We start from the raw sequence: 13228 nt of genomic DNA, 5'->3' as shown, positions 1-13228 counted from the left end.
TCACGATCTGGTACTGTTGCCAAAGGTCGGACTATTACGATTATTGGGACAGGTTCTCATTGAAAATTATCATAATATTCGATCTTGTAATCGAAGATGCATTTCGAGAACAATGGAAGAACGCTTTGTAGAAAATAGCGCAGGTGCTAAAATTGAAAAACGTTTTTTTTATTGGGAAATTTACATGCCAATGAAAATGCTGTATCATAGAATTTAAGTGGAATTTTCTTTTCTACAATAAATAGTTTTTAACAACGTTAGAAGATGTTGTCACAATATTGCCTTTATAGAAAAGTATTTAAGTAGCAATAAATATTAGTTAATTGTTTTTTGGTCTTTGTCTATGCCACCTACTGAAATTCTAAATGAATGGAATATTGAATTTTTTTTTGCAACCAAGAGCTGGCACAGACAGGATTTTCTACAGATTTGACTTGCCTTTCTCAAGAATTTATTGTTACATTAATGCAGAAGTTTTCTTTTCCACCTGAGAAATTCGTTTCTTGATACTTACAGAGTTCTCTGCAAGCGCTCTGCAATTTTAGAGTCTCTGATAAAATTTACGTTCTCTGAAAGATGGCACGATTGATCGATAATTGGCAATTACAGTCTGTTGGGTAATCATTTCGCGACTTAAAGATGTTGGCAAAGATCAGGTCGTTATAAGTTTTAGATAAAAAGTTTTGTGAAGGAAAATTGTGGGTTTTGTAAATTGCACATCGTTAATTTCCATTATTTATTATAATTGTTTTACGATTCGAATATACTGTCAAAATTTTAACAATTTTTTGTAAAAATCTTGGGATAGTTCATTGGAAGATTCTCGGCGAATTTCGCATTTTCGAAAGTTCTAAATATCTCAATGTCTCAATAAAAGATTACCTCACCTGTTGAGTAATCGTTTCACGATTTGCAGATGTTGCAAAGATTTGGGTTACGAGATTACTTGATGTAAATTCCTCGTTGTTTTGATACATTTGTTAGTTAAAGATGGCTATAATATCAAGAGAGTTTTGAATATCTTGATCAATTTGCATTCCAGATACAAATACATATATTTCCTCTTTGTCATCAGGAGAAAAACTTATGGAAAAGAACTTAGAATAAAATTGAGAAATCTCATATGATTAGGCGATTAGATAAATTCATTGCTAAAGATTTTAGTCTGTTTTTAAATTTTGAATTTTGTATCATCATAATATGGAAGAAATCCCTAAGTATTTAGATAAAATTGTATTCTTCATTTATCATCGGTAAAACAACAACTTTATCGCCTTAGATAATCAGATCTGAACTTGAGAAAAATGTTATGAAACGATGTTAAGACTATGAGAGTTTTCATGCAAATTCAGGATTCTACGTTAGATGGGTAGATAAACTATCGTTAGCGCTTTTGTTTTACTATTACAGGAATTCTCGAATGTTTCAATAAATTTGCATTCTCAAAGGACCTCTGAATAGTTCTGAATCCACAATTTTAATCTCTTGGGTAATCGTCCTACCGTTTAGAAATGTTACGTGAATATATGGGAACCGTGAGAGTTGTGCTATAAATAAACTTGTTAGCAAAGATTCTGTCAGATTTTATAATTGAAAGTAATCGTAGTATAGAGGCTAACGAAAATTTCTGAGCGTTAGAGGAGAATTAGGGAGCATGAAATATTGTAGTTAATTTGCATCGCTATGTGGCTAGCCATAACGTTGTTGCAGAACATCTGCGACTCTGAATTCCTGTTTAATACTGAAACGTTAACAACAAACTGCTCTTAAACTACTCTTGGCGAGATTTATCCAGAAATAAAAATCGTTTGTTATATTTCAATAGTTGTGATATTTTTGAAAATTTAAAAGTTCCAAAAACTTTGTGTTTTTGTCCTTTTCCCCCTTTTTTTTTCTTTTGAAGATTCATGAATGTACAAATTTGTATTTGTATTTTCGAAAATTTTTACAATTTTGAGAACATTATTTTCTTAATTTTTGATCTTTAGAACAATTTGTATAAAGAAATGGAATATTTCATGCAATTACAGAATAATGATTTATTAACTGCGGAATAAGAAACCTACAAGTATTAAGGTGGTATTTGTACATACTCAAAACACTCGAAAATATCCGAAGATTAATCTTTATTATCGATAGTCATGGCATCTCTTGAATTGGATTTGAAATATAAAAATACATATGTACTGAATGGTCTTTATCAAACGGAACGAAAATTTCTTTCGTATTTTTAGTAATTGAAAATTCGTATACAAATATTAAACAAATTCTTTATTCCATTTAAACAATTTCTTAATGCGTACATTATTTTATTGTCTCCATATGCATCAACATAATACAATAATTCTATATAAAATAATATGTAAAATAATTATATTACATATTATTATCATCAAGATTTTCAGTGAAAAAAATTCTAAACGAATATCCTAATTTCGCCTCAACGTCAAATTTCTCGAATACCCTAGAAAACTATAAAATATGAATTATTCATCCGATACGACAAAACTACACCTAAAGTATCGTACTGCGCTCAAAAACAATTATTTAAAAAGTTAAGCAAGCCAAACTTCCATCGATCCTCGTGTACCACGATTTCGAATTTCTCGACAGTACAGTGTCAATTAAAATAAAATAGTTTCCGAGCAACTCCGGCTGTTCCTACCGAAGAACCTTCCATGGGGTTGCTGCGCGAAATCAAACAAAATTCCGCGTTTCCGAGAAGCCAACGTAAAGAGTAAAGTATCGCGAATTCGCTCGCGGAGCTCGACTGCAGAGTATTTTGTTTGACATTCCCCATCCATAGGGTCGAAGTTCGTCCAGCCGCTTATTGCCTGTGCAGACTTGGCTGAAGCCTGAAGCCGAGTCCTCGAGGCGAGTACTCATCAAACTTCGTGCATCCCACCGGCTGTGGCTGGTTGCTGGCTGCTGCGCGAAACTTGCATTCCTGAATGACAAACGACTAGGATTTTATTAATACGAGCCGCTTTGTCTTTTAGCAAAATTGTCCACATGAGTGGATGAGTTTAAAAAGAAAGAACTATAATGCAGCTTTTCAAAAAATTGTGATGAATTTTCTCATGGAGGTTTTCTTTTAATTTTTTTACAGGTGAATTTCATAATTGCAAAGGGCATGGCTAGTTCTCATTTGAAATATATTTGTGAATATTAATATTGGTATTTTGAAGAAAATCCTCCTCGCTTGTGATCGAGTCTGAAATTAATTGGAGCATAAAGAATTGCAATGAAAGTTGTAGAAATTGCTGTGATTCTTTCATGGAAGTTTTGTTTTACATTCTTTAAGGATTTTATCAACGACAAAGTCGATTCTTCTTTCTATTTGATATACGCACCTTTTAACAAGATTTCCTTCCTCAGTGGACGAAATTAAAATAGAAGAATTGCAACGAAATTTTTCTGAATTCTAATGAATCTTCTTACGAGGATTAGATTTTCTTTTAACCTTTTCACAGATGAATTTATTAATGTCAAACACGATAATTAACTTTTTACTCTAAGAAGTCTGGATTTTATTGTAACACGTCAAACAAGCTTTACCACTCTTGCTACTTGTATAAAAAAAAAAAGGGAAACCTGGTAAGCCCGTGGTAAGCCCGTTTCCGTTGCATGAATTTTCTCGGTAGCAGGTAATTATCAACAGTTATTTACCGCGACACTCTATATCCCGATGAAAGTGAATGATATGACTGAGACTTTAATTAATTAGCATCTGCCAGGTCTGCCACTGGCTGCTGCTGTCTGCTCGCTTCGTTTTCCCAGCTATGTCCTCGTTAGACTATTCTCTCGTGTGTTGAGCACAAGCACGTGCACACATCCACGCATAAATTTGCCACTTACTCGTTTGTTTCCACAAATTTCCACGGAACACATGCAACGTGTCGCGATCGCTCGATCATTATTATAATCGCGACAACGAGCGCGAACTTCTCGCTTTCTGTGCACGCTCTTCTCGCAATTCTCTGGATCTCACTGCAGGAGGCCTTCTAAGCAGCTTATGAACTGTATAAGTAATAGTCCCCATTCTCCAGTTCTCTTCTTCCTTCCGCTTCTCTTGTTGCGCCTCTTTTATCTTGCCTCGCAGCTACCTCTGGGAATAGAAAATTGTTTCTACGCTGGTTTAGACTACGGCCAATCAAGCGTCTGAGAAATGGTTAATTTAGCGAGACGAGAAATCTCCGGATTTCGTAAGAGCATGGCTATGGGATGAGCACTTTGAGGATAATTGCTAAATTGGCTTTTGGCTTTCTTGTGATCTCGCATGACTCCATTTGGATAGGTCTTGTTTCCTTCTTGACTTTTTAATAGCAATCGTTGGTATTTTTACCGGCTTGACGAAAGGACGAAATAATCGATGAGACACGAGGAAATCAGGAAGTTCTTACATTTACTGTAGAAATTGGAATAGAACGTTGGCGATGGTCGATAACCTGGTTGCGAAGTTCGTTGCTTTCTGTGGATATATATCTCGTTTATCAGATCTTGCTTCTATTAAAATTTGATCTGTGTAAAAAAATAGGTACTTCAGGACGATGAGAAATTTTATAATACGAACGAATTAATTGTTTGCGATTGGTTTTCTATTAGGTTTCTTTTACAGACACGTCTTTTACAACGATGCATCTTTATATGAACATGAAACCTAATCTGTGGAACGTTGTGATGTTTATCTTGATAGAAGAAAATCGATCATACGTAAATCGATATAAGAGGAAAAATACTTATTAATACTTTATACTTATTTCTCCTAATTAAAACGTTCTACTTTCTTCTGGTAGATTTACCAAACTTTGGAATTTCCTACTTGAGGAATTCCAGAACACATCGAGATAGGGATTGCTATTCTTAATATTTATTGCTTTTCTAACGGGTTTTGAAGAAACACGTATTTTTGCGAAACTAACGGAAAGCTAACTAGATTTATTTAGAAATTCAGTTAGCAAGAAGAATCGAGAAAAGAACATCCTCTTCAGATCTATATCACGAGATGGTGTCCCTAGAAGCCTAATTACAAGACAAAAATGCAACGCCACTTGTATTAAAGCAAAACTCGATTACATCAATTGCGTTACAGATTTATTTTAATTATACTCTTCCAATTAACACTTGTTCCTGCTGTATCTCTTCATTCCACTTCATAACACTTGGCAACAGAAAATTCTCTCTCCTGTCCTCTCGTAAGATCAGCAACAGATATAAAGTCGTGCCATGAGACTTGAAAATATTCCTATACTAACACGTGTGATACTATAAATTAACGGTAAAAATGTATTTATTATAACAATTTTATATCACATCTAACTGAGATAATAATCTTTCAGATATAATTTAATTTAATTCTGTTTCTATAAGAGTCTGTAAACTCTCTTGATCTCTGAATCAGTGATACTATAAATTAACAGTAAAAATGTATTTATTATTACAATGTTATATCACGTCTAACTGAGGTAATAATCTTTCAGATATAATTTAATTTAATTCTGTTTCTATAAGAGTCTGTAAACTCTCTTGATCTCTGAATCAGTGATACTATAAATTAACAGTAAAAATGTATTTATTATAACAATTTTATATCACATCTAACTGAGATAATAATCTTTCAGATATAATTTAATTTAATTCTGCTTCTATAAGAGTCTGTAAACTCTCTTGATCTCTGAATCAGTGATACTATAAATTAACAGTAAAAATGTATTTATTATAACAATTTTATATCACATCTAACTTAGATAATAATCTTTCAGATATAATTTAATTTATTTCTGCTTCTATAAGAATCTGTAAACTCTCTTGATCTCTGAATCAGTGATACTATAAATTAACAGTAAAAATGTATTTATTATAACAATTTTATATCACGTCTAACTGAGATAATAATCTTTCAGATATAATTTAATTTAATTCTGTTTCTATAAGAGTCTGTAAACTCTCTTGATCTCTGAAGCAAGATTCTACAAATTAAATCGAGCTTCGTTTAACTGGATTATGTCTAACAATATTTACAATTTGTCAAAAGTAATTCTTTAAACGAATTCTTCGCAACTATATAGCATTAAGATCAAATGATTCTGTTCTTAAATTATCTTGAATCTTCCTTAATGGATATCTTGTTATATCTTGCTGGTATCTTCTTGATCATACATATACTGTTAGATATAGTTAATTAACACATTCTATTCCAATAAAGTTAACAGCTTTTCTAAGATTATTTGTGAAACGAATTTCTTTAAACAATCTACACGATCTCATAATGAGTAAATTCAGTTCCAACGTCATTTTCAACTTTCTGGCTGGATATCTATAAATCGCGCGCTGGCGCTGTCAATTAACTTCCTCCGTTTCGATAAAAATAACAATACCTCTGTAAAATAATTCCTGAAATTGGTTTCTATAAAACGGATACTATAATAATTCTAAAGAAACGAATATCTATAAATCTCACGACGTTGATAATAGTTTTATTCCATTATCGGAACATCAATGAAATAAATTTCTCTAAATTATATAATATTTGTCATCGATTCACTTTTCAGTTTATTTCAAGAAATGTTATTTTTAATATTACACATCCAATCTTCGAGACAAACTCCAATAAATCTGACAGTATCGTTAATTAAATTACTCAGCCGTTCTAAAATTATCAAAACAAATTGTTTCCATGTGTGATATTTATGATCGGTTCGCTTTCCAAATTTTAAAGCGATTCGTTGTCTCATTTTCTATTTCTTTTTTTTTTTTTTTTTTTTTTTTTTTAAATATTGCGACGCACAACTTTTAAAGTAAACCCTAAATTACATGATATTTTTCGTCACGTCGTTTTATTCCTACAGATTTATCAATTTCGTTAACGAATGTTTATAACTTACCTCGCTCTTGCAATCTAATAAAATATTGTTACGTGTATTTTTATGCCACTATACAATACTGCCATAAATCTCCCAAATCTATAAAAAAAGTAGGTTTATGTATATAGCAAAAAAATTAGAACAATGGCTGATCTTCTGATATCTTCAATTCGTAAAGTTTATTGCTGATCACATTCAAATAAAGTATAGATATGGAAACAATAATAATAATAATAATAATAATAATAATAATAATAGTCGCTTATCGGTTTTCGTCTATTGCGACATTATCTCGACAGCTACGAAGAGTTTTCTCTTTCAATTTGATCTTTTATCAAAACAACAAACGAGTTGTTATCATACTATAGTAGCAGTATCAAGTATTAGAATTGAATTCAAATAAAATCTATGTGAATACCTTACAAAGTTACTATGCTATACATTTTTAGTTTTCATAAAATTTCGAACTCTTTTACGCTTTATGTTGCATATACACAACATACTGTACTTTATTTTACGTTGTACATTCATAAGTTTTTAATTGCCTGAAAGATAAAAGCATTTGTCTTTGGTAAAGTTAGTCTCAAAGTTTATTGCATTATGTCTTTTCTAAAAAAAGAAATTTTGTTTTAGAGAAAATTCTATTGCCTTGTTTCCTCTTTGAAAAATTTTACAAGAGAAAACCAATATGTTCCAACATGTTTTCGTTATCGATGAATAATAGGAAGGAAATTTAGTAACAATTTTAAAACAAAATTGCTTGCCGCAAGGATTAACTGGTCGAATTGACTGGTTTTACAAATTTATTTTCAAATTCCTACTTCGTGTTATTATTTTTTTTCCGCATTGATGTGGCGAGTTTCGCAACGATAACTAAAAGAATAATATAACGAATTTTATTTTGTTTTTTACGTATTCGAACTCAAAATAATTTTGTATCAAAGCTACTTATACCAATACCAGTGAAAATGACTGGTACTTGTCAAAGTGTAAAAGGGTCCTGCAATCTGTTTATCGAACCCCAATCAACACGTTTCCTCGTTTTCTACAACTTCGCACACGTTTTTAAAATTTTTACCGCGTATCACTCGATACGATGATATCAGTTATCAGGAAAATTCCAGATCGATCGCTAGATCGCTAGATACTAACACTAGAAATATTACAGCAGTGAAAACGACTAGTTCTACAATTTTATAAATGTGTCGACCCTCGTTTAGGGATTATGGTGGATTAATAATATCAAAAATGTACTACATAACATGGAATTGCTTCTGTAAGAAAGTAATAAATCAATAAATATAAAAATATTCTATTATTACGTATTTTTTAAAGACCACTCATTTTGACTGGTTTTGGTAGAAATAACTTCGTGTTAGCTATCGGTAGTTCTAATGTTAAACCGTTTTGTTCTCGTACTATTTTAGATTATCAGGAAAAAAATCGACAATTTGTTCGAATATAGAAAATATAATTCGAATATATTTTTCTCGAATATAGATAAAAATCGCAAGTTAGCCAATTTCTTGCTCAGCTTTTACCGTCCTCTTGTTCCTTTCTAGAGCCATAAAAAAGCTGGCCAGCCGGTGAAACAGCCTCTCGATCCATCGTCGATCAAAACGCATAAAATGTGGCACAGAACTGTCTTTGTTCCACGCACTCGAAATCCCGCTTCGTTCAGGATGAGTTCGCCTCTTTTTCTGCCCATTCATCCGGTGTAATATTCGCGGTGCATCGACGAGAACACTCGCTATGAACCGCGAGAATGAAAACCCAAAGATATAAAACGTAAGAACGAGCACAGTGTGTGCTTAGGTGTCGTAGAAGTCTGTTTCACTTTGTTTTCTCTTTCAGTCACGCGAACAGATATCGCTTAACTGATATGGTACTTGAGTTTCATGGACATTTGTATACTTGTGCAATAAAGTTGTAATAACTGATAAATAAAAGACACTTTAATAATTAAACAAATAATAACATACAGGATATGATTCGAAAATTATGATACGAGTTAAAGGAACGTGATTTTTCACGCAAAAATAATAAGTTGAAAATAAGCAATGAAACTTTTCCGTTCTATGGTTGCCTTTCGAGAAAATTGAAATTGATAATTTCTCGAGTACATTTGCATTTGACTAATTCCTGACCGAACAAGAATAGGCAATTGGCAGGAGATTATTCTGAATGCAAAAGTAAATTGAAAATGTAGATAGAATGAGATTTTTTCATTTGATGTCTCGTTTGTAAGGAAATTAAATCCGAGACTGTGTCGGGCACGTGCAATTTTCTGAAAAGCAAGGCATCGTACGAAAGTATTTTATTCCGTATTTTCCACTTATTTTCACGTCCTTTCTCATTGTATCGCGATTTCGAAATCACTCTGTATATTTGATTTTCGTAACGTCAACTCTGCGTAGGCAAACTAGATCTCTCATGCCCGAACCTAATTCCTCTGGTAGTGTAGCCTTTCAAAAAATTCTCCAATGCTTACGAATGATTTCACTGATGTTAAGTCAAACGTTTGGTATCTTTGACAAAGAAAATAAAGATCTGAAAATGAAGTATCAAGAATAAAATTTTGCTTACTACGCAGACAACTCACTGCACTAAAAGACGAACGAAACATCGATAAATAAAGAATTATTATTCCATCTACTTACTCGATACTTGTGTAGGAAGGAGGCAATGTGCCAGTAAATGTAAAATGAAAAGCTTGGCAACTAAGTGATTGCGGATTTTGTCATTACCACCTAATAACAAAATCCGCAATCACTTAGTTGCCAAGCCAATATTATTCGACATACGCATACATTTACACAATACCAATGAACATAACTAAAAAATAAACAAAGTAATGATAAATAAAAGAATATAAATTTTATACGAAGTTCAATTCAACGCTATTCAAGAGATACTTATGTAATACATATGGCAAGAAACGAGTAGAAACGAATCGATAATGGTAAATGGTCCCCCATATATTATGCACGTGATAAAATAAACGGCCTCGCGTGACTTCCGGTTCGATTGTAACCCGCAAGAAGTCTTACAGGAGTGGAAACGACGTTTAGCTGGCCTAGCGTTACACACGAGAACGAATTATTTGTGTAGCACATTAAAATACTTATAACAGGCTGTTTAATTTGAATGGCTGGAACGAGTGTTCCATCCATTTTGGCGGAAATCAATGGCTCGATTGCAGCCTCGGTAACAGGTTCCAAGATGAATTTCAAGCTCGTTTAGAGGATTCAGTTTGCTCGAAGGATTAATCTCGTGGGGATCGAAGTTCGTTTTGGATTTGGTGATTCGTTGGGAGGAAATAGGGGGCTTGTGCATTGTATCATGAGATTCTGATACATCGATGGATGTGCACTCGTCTGTATTAGACAACTATCTGTAATCTGGATTATGCGAGAATTAGTGGAAATGGTGAGTCAGTTATGAATAGATTTCAGAATCGCAGATTGTCATTTACTTAAAATTCTGTAGGCGTTAGAATAGGTTCAACCTTGATGTTATTCTTACTTCTTCTTTACGTCTGTATGTCTCTTCGGATGTCTTCCTTTTTATAAATACTTCGTTCATAAGAAGCGTGGAATACAGAAGAAATGATAAAATTCTATGGAATACCAAGGACGAATATTTTCAAATTATCTATATTATCAATGATAATATTCATATCGGATTATACGAGGATAACAACGATTTAAAGAATAAGGAGAATAAAAATTAGTCGAATTTAAAAAATTTACACGAAAAATTCTTAATCGCTACAAAAGTACAAATAGCTACGTTCCCAAACTATTGTAGTCCTCAAACTCTTTCAAACTCCTACATTTACGTACATTTCTTCCATTTGAAAACACGAGTTCTCCTCTTTCTTCACTGATATCCTCACACGACACCCAGTGCAACGTTCACAAAAAATAACCGATAAAATCCTTGATCCAAACTACCATATTCTTCAAATACCTTCAAACTTCTCCAACTGTAAACGCCAGTATGTATTTCGTTCACTCCCGAAACATCGCACAGACCAATTTCCTTCAAATTCTCTGTTTCTTTCTTTCAGATCACGAAAGTCTTAGCCAGCGTAGTCATGTAATTCAGTGGATCACGATAGCTCACAGTGTGTCTGATCTTCCCTGAGTGACGGGTAGCCGAACGGTCGTTGAACGGCCGGTGCACAGAACGGCCTGGTCGGACAGGAAGCTCGTCGCGTCTCCAACCGCGAAGGATCGGGTGATGAGCTCAGGGTACCAGGCGACCGGCCCCGACACAACATGTTCCGCTCTAAAATTCGCATTCACACGTGTCAAGTGATACTGCTCACGTCGCTGGTATGGTTCCTGGTGGACGTGATGGTGCTGATGCTCTATTCGGACTGCATCGGAGGGTCCGGATGGGGTTGCACGGAGAATAATAAACAACAGCAAACGTTAACCGAAGAAAGTTTACCTCATTCGAAAGAAGCTTTATTGAAAGAAGAGGAACAGATACAGTCGGCTGGACAAGCGAGCAAAAGCCGATATAAACAATCGGAATTACATTTATGGAGGCCAGCTAAGGTCGTCCGAGAGAACAAAGGGATGCCTGGCGAGGTAGGTGCGGCGGTACACATTTCGCCGGAAGACGAGGCCAGGCAACAGGAGCTGTTCAAACTGAACCAATTTAACCTGATGGCCAGCGATATGATCTCGTTGAATCGGTCACTCAAGGATATTCGATTAGAGGGCTGCAAGACCAAGAAGTACAACAAGTACCTGCCGGATACTAGCATCGTGATAGTGTTCCACAATGAAGCATGGAGCACGTTGTTGAGGACTGTTTGGTCGGTTATTAATCGGTCTCCGCGTACATTGTTAAAGGAGATCATATTGGTGGATGATAAGAGCGAGCAAGGTGAGCCTGAGAATGGTTGGTGGTAGAGGAACTGGGATGGTCTGGTCTTGGGAGTGGTCTCAATAGATGGGTGCGGTTTTGAATGAGTTCATGAGGTTTTGTGTTCGTGCGCTTCTCTAGTAGAGAAACCATTCCATTTGTGGGTAAATCTAAGGCTAACGTGTATACGTTGCTTAAGGAATATAATGGTATTTTTAAATTTAGCATCGTGTTAGATATTTTTGTTTCACTTTCTTTGAAGAAGTGAAAGGGATTATGTATTATATATATCTTATAGATTCTAAGATACTTTTCTATATACTTTCTTGCTTATATAATTGCCATTCTAATTTTTTTTTCTATATTTTAAAATATCTTTCATTCGGTCTAAACAAATTGTGTAAACATTCTCAAAATCTTAGACGATCGCTCACTTTTCTTTCACATTCTACTTTCAAATACTCGATCCTTTTACTGATTTCTAACATTAGAAACTCAACCTAAATGATTCACAATAAACATTCACACCAAATGTCTGCGATGTGAAAGTAGCAGGGAAACGTGGCATTATATAGAATTTAATTATTGTCAAGTCAACCAGTTCCTACTGCCGCAATGGATGTATTATTTTTCAATATTCAGTCATTGTGATCTGGTAAACATTGCTTTCACTTCTCTACGCTTTTTTGCTCACGCCATGCACTCGATTCGTAGATCACTTGAAGCAAGACCTGGAGGACTATGTAAAAACGCTACCGGTCCCTACATATGTGTACCGTACAGAGAAAAGATCTGGTCTAATCAGGGCTAGGCTCCTCGGGGCGAAACACGTGACAGGACAAGTTATAACGTTCCTAGACGCTCATTGCGAATGCACAGAAGGTTGGCTCGAGCCTTTGCTATCCAGGATCGCTGAAGACAGGACAACCGTTGTCTGTCCCATCATTGATGTGATTAGCGACGATACCTTTGAGTACATTCCGGCCAGCGATATGACGTGGGGTGGTTTCAATTGGAAACTGAATTTTAGATGGTAAGGACCATCGAATTGACTTTGTGAACAAAGTTCTGTAGCTCAAGACTGGGATTTCCCGATGTGACAATTTCAAAGAACCGAGGTCATAATCACTTGAGTTTATGTCTATACATCATTACATAGCTATTTGTTATATTTATTTCACGCTTGTTTAATAAACAATTTAATGTCAGACGATTTCTAAAAATTAAAGTTCTAATGACTCAAACTACATTAGATTATCTTCAACTTGTAACTAAAGCAAGGTCACTATTTCTGTATAATTTCTATGTAGTATATTTTATCTTTTTAAAATTATTTACTATATTTGTTTTACATTTGTTTGTTAAACAGCTTGCTTACTATGAGACAATATCCAAAAATTGTAATTCTAATAATTTAGTTTGTGCGGATTATTTTTCAGTTTAACTTTAAAAAAAGAGACTAGCCTTTATTGTCATCTTCAGGA

At 34.1% G+C, this 13228-nt stretch overlaps 1 protein-coding gene across 4 annotated transcripts in view; it reads left to right on the top strand.

Moving 5' to 3' along the window:
- The window catches only part of LOC132904872 (polypeptide N-acetylgalactosaminyltransferase 5), a 40361-nt gene that overhangs the window by 20677 nt on the left and 6456 nt on the right, over window positions 1-13228 (top strand). For all 4 annotated transcript variants that reach the window (XM_060955676.1, XM_060955675.1, XM_060955674.1 and 1 more), the window contains 2 exons: window positions 10936-11765; window positions 12459-12777. In XM_060955676.1, the coding sequence (XP_060811659.1) occupies window positions 11147-11765; window positions 12459-12777 (938 nt within the window). In that variant the 5' untranslated portion in view covers window positions 10936-11146. The remainder of the gene's footprint in view (window positions 1-10935; window positions 11766-12458; window positions 12778-13228) is intronic.

The sequence above is a fragment of the Bombus pascuorum genome, chromosome 3, assembly GCF_905332965.1.
Source record: "Bombus pascuorum chromosome 3, iyBomPasc1.1, whole genome shotgun sequence".
Lineage (NCBI taxonomy): Eukaryota > Metazoa > Arthropoda > Insecta > Hymenoptera > Apidae > Bombus > Bombus pascuorum.
The sequence above is the reverse complement of the archived record's forward strand: the minus strand, read 5'-3'. Positions and strand labels throughout refer to the sequence as shown.